The following is a 16,681-nucleotide window of genomic DNA, read 5'->3' on the forward strand; positions in this document are numbered from 1 at the left end:
CGTTGTTGTTCAACGCGGAACAACAACCGTGGACATTTGTCGGTGTACCAACAGTAATCTTCCTGATCCGAGCAACGGCCGGACCTGAATCCATAACCAAGTGGTGGTGCCTGGAACCACCCAACATATTGCGTAGCAGAAAAGACAAGTGAATTTGCGGTCGGGTTTCCAAAAAAACCAGACCACCGCGCTTGAAGACACATTCACCGCATTTATGTAAGTAGTGGACAAATCAATCTTAACATTCCATAGGCTAGTGCTATATAGTATAGAGAGCTTTAACTTTAACGTCGCCATATTGAATCAATTAAGTGCACTGCTGACGTCACTTGCCCTCGAACGAACGCAGATACAGATACAGAATACTGATACAATCGAATTTTACAATAGTAGGGGATTTTGTTTGTGAAAACATTTAATTATAGGGCTCTGCGAATACGTTTGTGTGACATTCATATATTAGTGTGTAATTAGCCAAAGCTCGCGTGTGCTTTTCGGGGAAATTTTTCCACTGGCCGAGGTAATTGCTTTCTGGTGTTGTTTTTACCGGCCGCACGATTTTCGAGATATCTGAGCGCGATAATAATGTAGCGACACGAACGAACGTGTGCCTTAATTATCTAAGTGACAATTTGCGGGGAGGGTTGGGGGTTTGGAGGGGTTGTCAACCGCTGATTAGACCCCCCACTCCCCCAGTTTCACCCATCTGGTGCTATAAAGACCTGTTGCCCATGGGTCCGCCATATTGTTGTTTTTGCCTTGCCTGTTGTGAAATTCAGAAAAAGCTTTTCGCAGCGCAAGCCGCCTTAAAAAAACAGGCGTGTGGCTATAAGAATCTTATCTGACATTTGAAAGGTGGCCCTATCGAATGAGGAACTATTTGAACCATTTTGAGGTTGAAAAAACAAAATTATCTTTAATTGTAACTGAAGAGTACTTAGGAAAATCCACCTGACCTTATCATAATGATCACCGTTCTTCTGGGGCCTATAAGTAATGTGCGTTCTCCATTTCTTTGCTTACAGCTTAAGGGGAACTTGTGTCGACGACTCTTTTAGAGCTTGTTTAGAGGGACCCTAACAATTTCATTGTTTCTTTCTAACGGTCAATTAAAAGTGAGTATACCACATCCTTTTTTGTCTCATATTATTAAGCCATTCCTCATGATTGCCTGACTCTCTTAGTCCTTGCACCTTTAGTTTGTAAGAATGTTTTAAAAAAAAAAGAAAAAAGACAAAAAACAAAAGAAAAAAAAAGAGAAAAAAGGAGTAATTCCATTAAAAAAGGAGCTATTCCAATAAAAAAAGGACTAAATCCAAACGAAAAAAGGAGCAAATCCATTCAAAAAAGGAGTAATTCCAAAAAAATAAAAAGGATAAAGTCCAAACAAAAAAAGGAGCAATCCATGTACAAAATAACCAACAAAAGGAAAAGATTTTCAAAATACACAGAAAGAAAATGGGAAAAAATATGGAAAAAATAAAACCATATGAAAAAAAGGAAAGCAAACTAACAAAGCAAGGAAAACACCACTCACATAACCAACCAACCAACCACTTACCCACCCATCTCGACACACAATGCATTAAAAACATCCAAGCTGTTGAAAGTCGCCAAACATGATGGTATAATAGTAGATCGGTGGCCAGGATAATATCCCAGGATATCCCTGCGACACTGAGACACTTGTACATTTGCTAACCCACCCAAGCCACAAGATATTTTGAGGTGCGATTTCCCCAAAAAGGATCGCGCTTCAGCCCGTCCTCGATCTGTGTAATAACAAAATCTTTTTTCTTTTGTCTATTTTCTTTCACATAAAAATCAAAAACCCAATATTACGAACACTCTTAACTGCGCTTGCTCCACTCATCGCCAAATCCTGTCCGAATCGATACGAATACGTATTGAAATCCTGTCGTAACGAAACCGTTTGAAAACGAACCGTACACCGCACACCGTAAATTGCCTTAAACCGAATTTGAATTGATTGAAATCAACCAAATAGCCACGTTCAAAATGGCATTCTCCGTCGAAGCCCAAACCAGCCAAGCCAGGCCCAAGAGCGAATCAAACCACAGCAACCCAATCAACCAAGAGCAGAGCAACCCCAACACCCCCAAGAGAAACACCAAGAGCAACGACCCATCATCGTATTGTACTGCCAGCGAGACCAACAAACGTAGCAACAGCAACAGTAGCGGCAACACCAACGAGGAGGGCTACCGAAAATCCCCGAGATATAATATTGATGATCCAGGAGCCAGCACGAGTACAGGCGGCACCCAGATACCCAGAGGCGACAACCCAGGAGGACAGCGCAACATCCCAGGAAACAGCGGCTGGCGCGACAAGCTCGTGGCCCAATTGCTCCTGCTCTCAGAGGAGAACGAGGCCAACGGAGCCTATGAGGGATTCGCCTACGTCGACGATCACCACAATACCGATCGTGATAGACAGCAAGCCAAATCCCAGAATTCTGCTGATCAGAGTGCCCACAAGCAACAGCAACAACAGCAGCAGCAACAGCAATCGCAGCGGGACAGAGCACAGAACGCCTCGAACTCGCATCATCAGAATACCCTTTTTACCAGGGTCGGTACCAACGCGTCCGCCAGCCAACCAGGCCTCGCCTGCCACGAGTCCCTTAGTAAATCGGACTCCAGATTCGGCGAGGAGGTACCGTATCTCAACGTACCCCACGACTGGGATACGAACACGAACGCAACCAGATACGGTGGCAGGTTCACCGACTACGGCAATGGTGAACAACCAAACGGTCCCGGTTTCTACCAGTCCCGAGCCTCGGACACAGACCCTGGCAGCCATGGCTGGTATCCAGTTGACAGGTGCGGAAGAGCCGCCATCCCGCCGGGATATGAGTGGAGCAATGCCTACTGCCACAGTTGAAGAGATAGACGTTCCGGTGTTCATTGATGGTGAGTACTGTGTTTTGTGTGTGTGTTGCCTTATGTACCCAGCACTCTCTCATTACTGTTGCTTTTGTAAAAACGAAAAAACAAAATCAATCAAATGATTCACAATCAGTTGGAGAAAGAGTCAGATAGCAGGCATCGAGCACAGCGGCCAAGGTCCCAAGGATCTGGCGCTGTCGCTCTGCCAAGGACGTCGAGGTACAGTCACCACCGGTAGCGGACGAAGGCGAAGATCACAGTGCAATGACCCATTAAAGAAACGAGTGAAAGATTGAGGGGGAGCGGGGGGGCAAAGAGGCGCCCCCACTCCGCCCCTGTTCTCGGTAAATGGCAACGTAATTACTCGTACGATCAATATCTTATGGATGTTCGATCTATGTACTTCCATTTATCGGTCACTTCTTTCCCCAAATGTTTCCAACACTTTTCGTAATTTTTTATGTTTTTCGACAATCTAAAATGTAATCTTTCTCAAACATTTACCAAGTTATAGGAACATTTTTCTTTAAAATTCCCCACAAACTGTCTAGAGGTTGCTGAATCTAAAAATGTGACTCATCTTTTTCCGTTCTTTTGATATACGAATTTGCATACATAGTTTGTAGTTTTTTGTAAAGCTAGGTATGAAAAGGAAAATCATGTAGCTCTCAAAAGTGTTGTCACTTTTTTTTTCTTCCAAGAAATATATGCATATTAAATATTTCTATTATTTTAACATGAATTTGACACAGATTTAAACTTCTTCCGTAGCTAAATTTCTTTCTATACTTTTATAAATGTAAATGTTATTCTATTTAATTGTCTTTTTTCATTTTTTTTTTAGCCAGGCTTTCAATTCCGTCGAATTTTCAACTAATAACCTTACTTAATGTGTAAATATTATTTCCGAATAATGTAAATTTTTTGTAAAACAATATGATAGTATTTCAATCAGGGTTAGGACGAAGTTGATAAATTGTAAAATTAATTTGGCCGTATATATTAATTTTTTAAAGATGATAGATGTTCTCACTTACCATTTCCATTTCTTTGACAGAAAAAAAGTGACGTCGGCTTCCGATTTAGATTCTCCATATTCCTATTTATTTCACTTTTTGTTTCGAATTTTCACTACTTTGTATTTCACTTTTTGAGATTCCAAGGTTTACTTTTTTTTCGTTTTCCTTTGTTACAAGTTCTTATCGATAGAGTTGATGCTAAGCGCTCGGTGACTGAGTGAATCATTGGTGGGTATGGGTACCAGTACCATCTTAAACTAATTGCGCAGTTTAAATTCCGTTTTGGGTCTAACTGTCAGCACCCGTGGAGCGCGAATGAAAGCGATAAGCCACAAGAAAGCGAATAAAAAGTGTGTATCTGTGTAATGACACGAACTGGAAAAGAATTTGCTAATATGTGTTCGCATGTAAAAATGTGTAGAGCGAGGGATTTCATTGTCCAATCAGAATCAGAGTTAATATCGTACCACCAATTATTTATATGCACACACTTATAATTGTTACCCCTTCGACAAATGCAATGTGTTAGTGACCGATGAGCTGTCCAGATTCTACATATTTGTGCAAAGTTGGGAATAAATTTTTTTTCTTTCTTTCTTCTATGTATTCCACCCACTCAAGGTTACTATTTCCATATATTCACGAAACTCAAGGCAAATTTATAATATTCTCCTTTAGATTTTTGCTCCTCTGACTGATCGTTATTAGAGTCTGTTGTTTTTGCTCGCCATTTTCATATTAAATATTTGATTAAATCAAAATTTTCTCAATAAACGCGTAGATTAGAAATGTTTGCCTTTTCGGCCAAAATAAGTATTATTTTTAATTAAACAAAGGGGCTTGTTGGCCTGTGACGTCAGAGTCGAGAGAGTGCAACAGCTGATTCATGACCCAAATTCTCACCGCACGTGTTTCTAGCCGGCAAATGCAACAATTTTCTATTTACCTATACAAATCGATACATAAGAAGAATTTTTAAAAATTTTACAAGTGTTTTAGTTGTGACAAATAACAGATTTTCTTAATTCGCTTTCCATATTTAATTGTACTCAGATTCTTTGTTCTTATTAGTGTTCTTTTTATTTATTGTGAAATTCAATAAGAATGATCTGCGAAAATCGAGAGAGGGAGAGAGATAGTTTGCAAGAAACACCGACACGACAACGGACACCTGCGTGGTGTGAGTGTGTAGGTGTTCTCTCTCCAGCTCTCTCGCTCCAGTTTCCTATCGCTATCTCCCTTTTGCTTCCTCGGCACGCGAGCCGCCCGCGCCGCTCTCAGTGAAAGAGATAGCTGTACTTGCCGACCGGCAGAGAGAATGGTACTCACAGAGAGAACAAAAGTAAAACTCGGCTCAATCGCTCTCTCTCACTCTCTTTCGCGTTTGTGTGTTTGATTTTCGGCCAAATGCATTGCGTATACGCAATGTTTCAACCTAAGGGAGTTTTTAATTATTTTTGTTCTTTGGCATAAAAGTTTTAGCTTTGTTTAATTGTCTTTCCTTAGAGTTCCGAGCGTTTCTTACGCGAGAAAATAGGTATTTTTGTCACTTTGGTGATCTTGTCCCGATCGTTTGATGCACTTTTCGTTAGACAAGCGCACTTTTACTTAACAAACGCACTTCCATAAATGGTATTTTCGCGAACCTTCTTCGCTCTGGTGAAATTCGAGTGGCATTGTATTAGTGCATCCGAACAGTTAACTCAGTTTCGTGGGCCTATGCCGGTCAAAAATCTATGTAATTGGCAGAAGAATATTTGACTCGGGCGACATCGGCGACCGCGACGCCGAAGCCGGCAGAGGCTCTCCGGGCCTCTCTCGCTCTAACCCTTGGCCGTAAACTTGCTGCGGTGCGAGCGAGAGGGATAGTGGGACAATTGTTGCGCAGGCAACCAGCTGTTGCTGCTGTGTTTGTGGAGCACACGCGCAGTGCCTCTCGCTCTCTCTCTCTCTCCCGCTTCCGCACACCATCGCAAGGGTACCGATATTGGGGGACTTGAGATACAACTTGACACTGAGACTTCACAGTTTGTTTTCAATCGTTGCACCGTTTAGTCGATCTTTCGATCTGCGGATAAATCTGAGTACCAACAGCACTTCTAGCGGTTTTCAAAAACCCAACTTAAGGTGAATATTTTCTGGAATTTAAGAATTAACGATTTGATTTTTTTCTTATTATTCATCGAATTAGAAAATAGTTTCCACTTGCGGGCATTCGCCTCATAATTAACCACTGTTTTTGTTTTCTTTTCGCATTTCTCATTTTTAGATTTACATATATTTTATTTAGTCAGAATTTATGTTTTTGCTCTTGTGTGAAATGTGTGTATGCTTGAAGCCATCCCCTAACGTGGCCGACTCACAGACGCACGCACACACACACACAATAGCTGGAAATGCAAGCATGAACGATCGTGTTCGATTTTCGTGTGGTTGTTGTCAGCCGCGTTTTGTTGCCAAATGCGTCATTGTATGGGGAAGCCGGCCGAGGTGGGCCTTCTACGAATGTGTGCGTGCGAGGGGAAGAAAAATAATGGCTGAAGGAATGTTGTTAACCAAAACTCGAGCGTTTAACTTACAATTGGCAAAGAAAGTAAAGAAAAATTATTAAATATTTTTAAATAGATTTATTTATGGGAAAACTAACCAACTAAAATATTTATTGTTAGCACTTTCACATTATTTTATATTGCTAGCACATATTTAACACTTTGATTGGATTATTATTTTTTAACAAATTATTGTAAAGTCATTTCCCTTTTTTTAAGGGGAAAACCAGCGTATTTTATGTTTTTTCAATTCCCTTTTGCCCTCCGTTTCGTTTCTTTTCCTTCGTTTCTTTTCGTTTTCCTTGGCTAATTTCACAATAAACAGCGAGCGAGATAGCATGTGAATCACAGCGTGTAGAATGTAAATGTCGAGTAAAATAACACAGTGGCGCCGCCATTGCGAGGTACAGCGGAAAAAGTTGGCAACTCTTAGTAGCGACACTTTGTAAATTCAATATGGCGAATAAAAGCATTTATCTACTTGTAAATAAATGTAGATAATGATAGTTACTTATCTACCTGACTTACTCGCTCTTAAAAATAAATTTTTTCAAATCATTTATAGGATTTTATTAATATTGCACTGTTATTCTAACAATTTGATTGGATTACTGACCCCTTTCTCCAAACAATCAAAATTGGGTTCCTAGAATTTAACTGATCATTTAGCACGACCTAATCCAATATTTAACGCCCGATACTTATGATATTTTTTTAATTTTCCCCAGAATACCTGCAAGATATAGAAGCAACGTCCTCGACGTGCAGCAGCGAAAACGGAAAGGAGATTTTTACTGAGACGGATATTCTTGACTTTGATATAAACATGTTTGCCGAGGATCACATTGAGCTTGAGGGCAAGAAGATGGATCCCTTCAGTCCGGCGATGGACGAGATGAACAACGACAATTTAGACAACGACTTCTTACAAATGGATAATCTGCCGCTGGCCAACGAGGAGGAGACTCTGGACATGACCTCGATGTTCGGCATCGACATCAACCAGGACGACCAGGAACTGGATCTCATCAACATCTTCCCCAGTTCCCAGCCTACGTCCATGCTGACCGGTTCGCAGGACCCCTATCTGTTCACCTACTCGCAGGCCACATCCACATCCAGTACCATCAAATACATCCCCGAGGAGCCCCTGATCTCCGACGTGGCCAGCTACGACACCAGCAGTCTCTTTGGCTGCAGCCAGGAGTCGCTCGGCTTCGGCCTAGAGGATGACGTCAAGCCCAGCGGCAGCTTTGCCAGCAGCGGCGGCGACGTTGCCGTGGCCATCCCAACGCCCATCGAGCTCCCCATCATCACCACGCTGAAGCGATCTGCCCCCTCGGCCTCCGTGGTCGAGTCGCAGCCCCTGAAGCGCAGCAAGCTGGCGCTGAAGATCAACACCCAGTCCGCGCCAGCCTTCAGCCCGAGCACGCCCGAAATCATCGAACATCTCCTGAATTTCGATAGGGTAAGTCAAGTCAATAGTTTCTTAAACCAGCATTTGCTAACTTATTTTCCTTCCCATTTACAGCTCGAGGCCGCCAACACCAGCAGCACCAGCAACACCTCCATCAGCAGCAACACCATCATCATCAGCCAGGCAGAAATCGTAGAGGATCTGCGCAGCGTCGAAGAGGAGACCACCACCGACTTCTCGCCGCCGAATACCCCGCACAGCAACTACTCAGCCAGCTCCAGCTGTGCGGCGCCCACCTGCCAGACGGGATTCGGTGGCTTCCTCACTGCCCCCGCCTCGCCCGCCTACTCGGTGGCCAGCACCTCCCAGTTCAGTCCATCGCCAGCCAGTGGCACCAGCAATGGCAGCAATGGCAAGCGGAAGCGCGGCCGTCCTGCCAAGGATCATGCCGACGGACCCGATCCCGATCTCATGTCCCGCATGAACGGCGAGGAGCGCAAGGCCTACGAGGACAGGATCAAGAACAACGAGGCCAGCCGCGTCTCCCGCCGGAAGACGAAGAAGCGCGAGGAAGAGGAGAAGAGCGCCGAGGACGAGCTGGTGGCCGAGAATCTGCGACTGCGTGCTTTGGCCGACGAGGTGGCGACCCAGGAGCGGAAGTACAAGAAGTACCTGATGGATCGCCAGAGGAAGAACAGCACCTACCACGTCAAGCAGGAGCACTGAAGCAGCACTGAGATTCTCGTAGCCATAGAAATTGATAGGAAAACCAACTATCGTGACCTTAAGATTGTCGCATATTGCGGAGCATAGCCTTAGTCCGAGCACACACCTCGTCGTCATCCATTTGTTAAGTTATATAAGTTGTCGTTGAAGAAGAGTCGAGAAGAGAAGCAGAAATCAAATTTCCAACTGGGCATCAATTTCGCACGAAATGATGTAAAACGTAAAACATTTTAGCCACTTACTAGGCATACAACGGGCGCCCATTGAGCGCGAGACGTGTTTAATTATAATTCTATTTTTATTATGTTTGAGAAAACTAAAATTTTTTGTACCCACATATATGTTTTTTTCGTCCTAAGTGTAATCAACAAAAAAAAAAACTCAGAAAAAGCACAACAAAAAAATAATGATTACGATTTCGTATGTTTTAACCCCATTGATGAACAAAAAAAAGTTACAAAAATGTCAACAAAAAAATATGCTATTGTTAAGAACAATTGAAATGTATATTTTACCGATATCGACGTATATAACCGTAATCGTTTGAATAAAGAGCATGTTTCAATAAACATGACAAAATCAAAAAAAAAAATTGTATTTACTGTGGGATTTTCTTATTAATTTGATTTCCTGATAATATAGTAAACAAAGTTAGTTTAGGGAATTCTGTTTAGAATTCAATGTACAATTTTTATTACAACCATTTTGGGGTCACAGACAATAGACAAATTGTATTTTTCTATTTTTTTTTATTAAACTGTTAACCATATTCTTGTAGACATACTCTATGATCGTAAACTAAGGATTGCACCGACTGAAAATTTTGATCAACTGCCGAACGGATTTAACTAAATAGGCAAAACAACAAGTTTGGGATAGACTCGATTGGAATTGGGATTTGTGAGCCCTGAGAAAACGACGCAAGCGTCACGACAACTTCGCGATTCGAGATTCAGCCGATTGTGCGGGTGTGATTCGCGGCAATTACTCCACCACTTGGGCTTTGAATTGGAGGGCAGTGCAATTTGCTAGATGTTTGTTGCGTGTGGTGGCAGTAAATTGCCATTAGCTGTTGGGTAAACATTTGAAGTGACTTCGCGCGTCGTTCTCGTGGGGGCAATGGGATTCAAGGCTTCATCGTTTATGCCTGCTGCTCCTTGGAACCGTAATTGTAGTGCAGGAAGCGCAGACCCTGGATCGTTTGGGCGGTGGCATTGGTGGCGTGGCAGGCGAAGAGCAGCCAGTTACGGGGCTGCACCTTGTAGGCAAATCGCATGAAGATGCAGGAGTAGAGGGTCAGAGCTGGAATATATAGAGGATTAGTTTATGAGGTTTATTAAATTATTAAAGCACAGAGAAACAATTAAGCTAAGTTTAGTAATTAGAAAAAATATTTAAGAAGTTGTATAGTATTTTTAAAAGATTTTTCCGATGATAGGTTCGAAATAAAGGATTAAAATACCCAATCAAACTGGACTCATTTTTTCTCTGTGCACTCTTATCGGCAGCCGTTTCGACAGTTTCCGTATCTGGCTTATCAGGCCATATAGAGTGATTTGTTTAGAACATATCACAGCGGCTCTGATTACGACATCTTTGGCGAAAACTTTCGATGGCGGCGCGTGTAGCCAAACACTAGATTAAGGCCCAAATCCTTACCCAATGTCATTTTGCCGGAGATAAATTTGGGACTCTTTTGTGTGTCCGCCAGAGCAGCCACGGGAATTCCCCAATTGGCCACGGGTCCCCAGAAGTGGGTACTGCAAAAAAATATATTAATAATATATCGTAATAAATAGTAACCACAACGAACCTCATAAAGTAATCCCGCCACTCCTTGGAGGCCGTTGTGGACATGGTACGCCTGATCGACATGATGCTACCTTCTGATAATTGAATGTATCTAACCAGGAATATTAATCAGACGCGCACCTGGTGGAATAATAATTTAGATTAGATTGTCTCTGTGCCGCGCAATATATAAATCCGAAAAAATCCCCTCAAGGTCTTACAGGTTGTTCGTGTTGTTGTTGTGGCGTCAGCTGTTGTTGTTGTTTACCCTGTCTGGAACACCTTGATCGAAAATACAAAGAATTTGGAACTGCAGGCCGGGTTGCAGATGTGCTATAAAATCACAAGCTGCGATTTCTAATTTGTTTATGTGTCGGGCCTGTTGTCACTCCGAAAGTTATATAAAATTTAGTGAAACGAAAGGCAACAACGGGTTTTTAACAGAGTGTGCGTAGACTAGAGGTGGAAAAATATCGATGTTTTTTGGCGACAATCGATGTTTTAGTCACATCACAAATTTTAAAGTAACGGTCGCGAAAAATGTGTTTTTATTTTAAGTTAATTACTGTCATGCGAGGCTCCACAGGGGGTGATATGAGTATAAATCACCCCCACCTCTAGTCAAAAATTAAAGAAAATTTGCTGTTCAAAAAGTATGCAACAAACTGTTTACTGTATTGGTGGCTAGGTGGGAAGCGGTGGATTAAGCTATATCATAATACTCTCCTATAATACTATAATGTGAAAATGCTGATCTTCTTTAAATTTTTTTTAGAATAAAGCCTTTGTTTTTTGTTTTTATATAAACCAGTTCGGCTGTTTTATTCTACTTATTTATTAATTTATTAAAATCAAAATAAATAATTTTTTTTTCAAAGCATCGATGTTTTTTTGTTTTATGTTGTATAGCTGTTGTTTACGTTTTTTATTTTTTTACCATGTTTGTCAAATTTTGCGCCAAAAAACTCGAACAAAACAGGCCCACAGGGTGATTCCTAAATTGGGCAGTGTTTGAAAACACCCTTAAAATTACTGACCTAGCCAAGACACCGCCCTGACAGCCGATACTCCTATACTGAGATAGCGGAGACACCCTCCTGAAACCTATTGGCTTATTCTTGGTCCATCTCTAATTTCAAAGTGAAGCGGTAATTCAAACTTAAAAATATATTTTATATTTCCTCAAACTTTAGCGCGGGTGAATTGAAGACCTATAAAACGCAGCAGCCGCTTGAATTTTAGTTCAAAGTGCGAACAAGTCGGTTGGGTAGTGTTTTCCATATTTTTCAAATTTGTTTGAACAAGTTTTAGAAGACAAAATTATTTATTAAATTAAAATTACAATTTTGAATTATTTTTACATTTTACAAAAATTTTAATATTAATAAAAACAAATTACAAAACGTAAAAATATAAAAATGTATTTAAAATATTGTTTATTGTACATCATACATATTCTTAATTATTTTAAATATGCATTATTTTACGATTGAGCTGCCAGTTAAGCCCTGAACCCTGCGAAATCCGATCCTCGATAACGATAGGTTTGGCAGAGGAACTTGCCTCTCTACTTCCGCCGAAAAGCGGATACTTGATGTGCATTAAGCTGGCTAATTACTTTGTAATTGTAATGTGCATTTATAACGCATTTGCTGAAGTGCGGGCGCCACAGTTTTCAAGTGCTTAATCCACCACGCGCTTCCGCTCTCCACGACATGCCCGCCGCTCTTCCGTTTTCCGGCTCTCTTTCGAAGGACGAAGAGAACTGGGGCGCGATGGTGTCTGCGCCCTGAGTCCTTGGCCGCGGCAGCAGAGGACCAAGCAGAAGCAGCAGCAGCAGCATCCGAATCCGAGGACCAAAACCGAATCCGAAACTCCGGCTCAGTGTGAATTTGCGACTCGAGAGCGACGGCGGCTCAAAGGAAACTTGGCTCGGTAAATAGTCCCCGAAAAAAGTGGGATCCTGGCAACAACAATCCTGGCCACATCCTCTGACAAAGCAGCAGCAACAACAACAACAGCAACTAAGTGGAAAAGCGGAATAGGCAAATGGAAATTGGTGGCAGTCGACGTCGCTGCCGCTGCTCTGCCAACTTGTAATCCCCGTGTGTGTGTGTGCGCTGTGTGTTGTGTGTGTGCGTGCGAGTGTTTATGTGTGGTCAGTGTGCCATTTTGCAAGCATTTTCCATGTGCGGTTCTCAAGAAATCAAAAGAAAATACGATTTGTGACAAAGAAAAACCAGCTTCAATAATGGCCAAACAAAAAACGAGAATTTTAGTTAAATTAAAAAAATATTACCATTTAAATCTCGCATGTTAACTACGCGTCATCAGTTGCCGCAGCCTCTGGAAAACTTGTAAAAAAAACCCTCCTTTGGCAAACCCAGAAAAATCAATCCCCCGCATAATATGAAAGTTGTGCTTTTCTTTTTTTTTTTTTTATTTCCCCCATCGAATTTGTTGCTAGTTAGCATGAACATTTCGTACGTTTTCCCCAGCAAGTCTGCCAAAAACGTTTTTCCACGCGAGAAAAAAAAGGAAAAGTTTAAGAGAAAAGCAAATGAGCCGCTCCCAAAAAATCCGAATTTATCAACAACAACAAGAGCAGAGGCGAGAAGAAGCAGCAGAAGGAGAAAGCGAAGAAAGAGCAACCACAACAACAGACAAAGAAAGGCGAAAAAAATAATTGAAAATCTAAGAAAGGGAATAACAAAAGAAATAAATTATTGGGTTTTTTTTTTAGATATATAAACTTGGAAAATGAAATTATAAATTTAAGGTACCTTACTGACTGAAAAAGGAGTTTCCTAGAAATAATACATACCATTAAAGTAAAATGGATAACGTTTTTAACAATTTCAAGCAAAATACAAATTTTATTTTTTATTTAAAAGTAAAGTTAATAGTACTGGTTTAAATGAAAGTCACAATAACAATTACTTTTCGTATTAAAAGGGTCAGCAAAAGTTGTTTTTGTTTCAGAGCATAGAATATAGACCCCACCGCATACGACGACCTACTTAGCATCCCTTGAAGGTCTTGTATTTTTCCTGGGCGAGATACTCGAACATAATTACTCGCGGCTCCTGGTGGCGCATTTCGCATTTTCGAAATGTCCCCAAAAACGCCTCAATTGAATAAGTGCCAAATGGAGGCAAATAGAGCTCCTCAGGCCCACTTAAGCGCACTAATCCGGTGCGACTAGTTAAAGTGTCCGAATCTAAATCTGTTCACTTGTTTGCTGTTGATTCAATCAAGCGCAAGTCGGCGCAATCACAATCACAATCACCCCGCACCACCATACTCATCCTCACAATTCAGAGAAGAGCTCAATGCAAATTGAGTTTATTGTTCGGTCAATTGAGGAGAATTCGCCTTCTTTGCCAGCACTCGTAAGACATTTACTTTATGGCCCGTAAGCAGATGAGGTGATTTGCGTTTAGTTGCCCGACTGCCAGCCGACTGCGAGGAGTTCAAGATCCGTTCGATCCGTGGAAAGATAATAACAGTCTCGTCTAGAAGTGAACCCAAAATCCTTTGATTTTACCCCCGCAGGAAAGTGTCTCGAGTGTGAAATGCCAAGTTAAGAAGTGAAGAAACCCAAGTGCAAACCAAAAAGTATACAACAAAATAATAATAAAATAATACAAAGCAAACGAAAGTGTTCAGCAACAAACATTCCTCGCCCTCGGTCATTGGATCAGGATATATATATACACATATACATATAGCATAAGCATCGGGATTCGGATAAGGATTCGGATTCAGATTCAGATTCTCCAAGGATAAGGAGCCGCAGACACAGATGCAGCCCTAAGTAAGTGCAATTAGCATTAGCCTAGCCACTAAGTTTTCAGTTCAGTTTTTGGCTTTTCCGACCAAAAGGGCGTGTGTTTCTCAGCATCTCTTTTTGTGAATGTGTGTGTGTGTGTGTGTCGCTTTCTCTCCAGCTTTCTCCCTTCTTGTTGTTGTTGTTGTCGTTGCTGCTGGCGTTTTTCATTGATGTTGATGGCCTGGTACATCATCAACTTGCTGCTCGGCTGCGCCTCTTTACTTTGTGTGTAATAAAATTGATGATAAAATAAAAATGGATAATGGGCGATTTTCGGTCTTCGTATTCGTCTTCTCGGAGAATTTTGAACTGAGAGAGAAATGAGAGCAAGCCATCAGCGAGGAGTCAAGAGTCCGTTGTTTACTGTCTCTCACTTTTGTGGTAAAATCACCAACACACAAAAAGCCTCCATTTCTCTTTTTTCACTCCGCCACACACACACGAGCTTTCTCTTCGGCTCTCTCTCTCTGTGTCCTTTGTGGGTTAATGTACGTGTGTGTGGGTGGAGGGGGTGCATCCTGTGGCTGATAAGAATGCTGCACAGTTGTTAATGGTTTTGAAAGCTCGCCTTCAAATTGCAACATTTTAATCACGATAATGCGGCCTCCGATAAAAAATAAATAGGAAGCAAACAATCGCGCATTAACAACAGAAGGATAAGTACAGTAGAAGTTGTGGTTTTTTCAAAAACCTCAGAAACGTAATGGAATACAAAATAAGTCGCTCTAAAAATGTTTAAACATCCCAAAATCATATTCTTCTATACCTGCTATACTTTATAGTACAGCAAATAAATTAATTTATTAATTTTTATTGATTTTTTACAAAAAGAAAGGATAAATATAGTATGTAATTTCTTAACTATTCAACTTGACATTATTGATAACAAATATACTCGTAAAAAAATTTTAACAGGTATTAACATTTTAATATTTGTTTCTTACATTTTTTAAAATTTTAACAAACCTAGTTCTCAGTCGTCTAAAACACAATCCATTCAAAGCCATTCAAGCAATATAATAAACTTCCAATCTCCGTACTCTAAAAATAAAACCTTTATTAAACTTCTTATCATTATCAGCTACATTTTATTTATACCACAAAACACAGTACTGTTTTTAGATAAAGAAATGCGTAAAATGTAGTATATATTTGGTTATGTAGATAGGCAAAGATAAATACGTGGAATTAGACCGAAAACGGGGGGAGTTAAGGTGCCAGGAAGCAGGCTGAATAGCAGGAATAGGACATTAAGGGAGCACACGTTCCGTCTTGGCCCGACTGAGCCTGGCATAATTTGGCCGCCGTATCGTATTTAGCCGGGTTAATTACCGAACATTGTGTTGATGGCTTAAGCGTTTCATGGGGCGCCATAATGTGGCCGGCTTGTCCTGGAGGCGCTTTTTAAAACGCTGTCAATTGTTGTCCTTGTTGTTGGTGCTGTTGCTTTTGCTCTTGGCAATTGCAGATTGCCCACAATGGTTTCTTGGCCGCATTGAGACTTCCGGCTTGATGCCGTGGAAATGACTGCGATAAGGTTAAATATTTAATAGGTTTTCCGGTTTTCTCCTTCAACTCTTCCCCCTCCTTTTCAGCTCGCGCGCAGGCTCTCCAGATAATTTCTCTAGTGACAACTGTCTGTCTGTCAGTCAACTCTGTCTCTTTCTCGCTTTCTCCGCTTTCCCCGCTTTCCCCGCTCGTTCTGTCACTTTGGAAAACTTTTGCAGCTGCCTTGGCTTTTGTTTTTGTGTTTTCCTATTTTTTTCCCCCGTTTTCCGCTTAGCTCCCTTTTGCTTTTGCTCCCTCTTGACTATTGGTGATGGCAGCATTTTAGAAATAAATTAAAATTTCATTTAAGTGCCTTTCAGCTGAAAACTTTCTTAATTACAAATGTTTTGTTGTCTGTTTCTGTGTGTCACCCACACCCGCTGAACATCATCCCCTCGAAAAAAAGAGACCTCAATTTCTGTCAATCGATGGGCGTTAAGTGTTCTTTTGCATGGATGGTTCAAGGTTAATCTCTGGTACCCCATTACGTGTTTCCGATGGCGAGGAGGGCTAAAATGTGTCAAGGTGGTGGTGGTTAAGCAGCATTTGGGCCAAAAAGAAGACACTTCAGATAAATTGCCTGCAAATGGCCGCAGCCAACTCAAATATACGTATGTAGGAAAATGAAAATATAAAAAATATAGACAAAGGACGGTAGCAGCAGCGGTGACATCTTTTAGTCATGAGCAGGTGCCCCGGAACTCTGGCAGTTGCATGCAAAAATAATCAAGCACAAATGGCACAGCACAGCAGCAGCAACATCCAATCCCCGCAGCAACAAGCCATGCACTCAAACGGACAAACGGACAACGGACAACGGACAAACACACCGGGGAAATGTGGAATGGAATGAATGGAGGAACTTTTGGAGCGCTCTTCGCATG

General features: G+C 41.4%; 2 protein-coding genes across 2 annotated transcripts; one reads left to right on the forward strand and one right to left on the reverse strand.

Moving 5' to 3' along the window:
• Positions 1 to 2,110: 2,110 nt before the first annotated feature.
• Positions 2,111 to 9,214, forward strand: Xrp1. Its single transcript, XM_017141745.3, has 3 exons — positions 2,111 to 2,939; positions 7,212 to 7,951; positions 8,015 to 9,214. The coding sequence occupies exons 1-3, from the start codon at positions 2,252 to 2,254 to the stop codon at positions 8,624 to 8,626; spliced, it is 2,040 nt and encodes a 679-aa protein (XP_016997234.2). The 5' UTR covers positions 2,111 to 2,251; the 3' UTR covers positions 8,627 to 9,214.
• Positions 9,215 to 9,361: 147 nt separating this feature from the next.
• On the reverse strand, positions 9,362 to 10,842 carry Mpc1 (mitochondrial pyruvate carrier). Its single transcript, XM_044394201.2, has 4 exons — positions 10,639 to 10,842; positions 10,440 to 10,558; positions 10,286 to 10,386; positions 9,362 to 9,928 (listed from the first exon to the last, which is right to left on the reverse strand). The coding sequence occupies exons 2-4, from the start codon at positions 10,499 to 10,501 to the stop codon at positions 9,768 to 9,770; spliced, it is 324 nt and encodes a 107-aa protein (XP_044250136.1). The 5' UTR covers positions 10,502 to 10,558; positions 10,639 to 10,842; the 3' UTR covers positions 9,362 to 9,767.
• Positions 10,843 to 16,681: the final 5,839 nt, after the last annotated feature.

The sequence above is a fragment of the Drosophila takahashii genome, chromosome 3R (genome assembly GCF_030179915.1).
Source record: "Drosophila takahashii strain IR98-3 E-12201 chromosome 3R, DtakHiC1v2, whole genome shotgun sequence".
Taxonomy (NCBI): Eukaryota; Metazoa; Arthropoda; class Insecta; order Diptera; family Drosophilidae; genus Drosophila; species Drosophila takahashii.

Coding starts and splice junctions, on each gene's coding strand:
- Xrp1 (XM_017141745.3), top strand. CDS start 2,252: ATGATCCAGGAGCCAGCACGAGTACAGGCGGCACCCAGATACCCAGAG. Junction 2,940..7,211: donor CGTTCCGGTGTTCATTGATG/GTGAGTACTGTG, acceptor AATTTTCCCCAG/AATACCTGCAAGATATAGAA. Junction 7,952..8,014: donor ATCTCCTGAATTTCGATAGG/GTAAGTCAAGTC, acceptor TCCCATTTACAG/CTCGAGGCCGCCAACACCAG.
- Mpc1 (XM_044394201.2), bottom strand. CDS start 10,501: ATGTCGATCAGGCGTACCATGTCCACAACGGCCTCCAAGGAGTGGCGG. Junction 10,387..10,439: donor TGGCGGGATTACTTTATGAG/GTTCGTTGTGGT, acceptor ATTTTTTTGCAG/TACCCACTTCTGGGGACCCG. Junction 9,929..10,285: donor CTCCGGCAAAATGACATTGG/GTAAGGATTTGG, acceptor TATATATTCCAG/CTCTGACCCTCTACTCCTGC.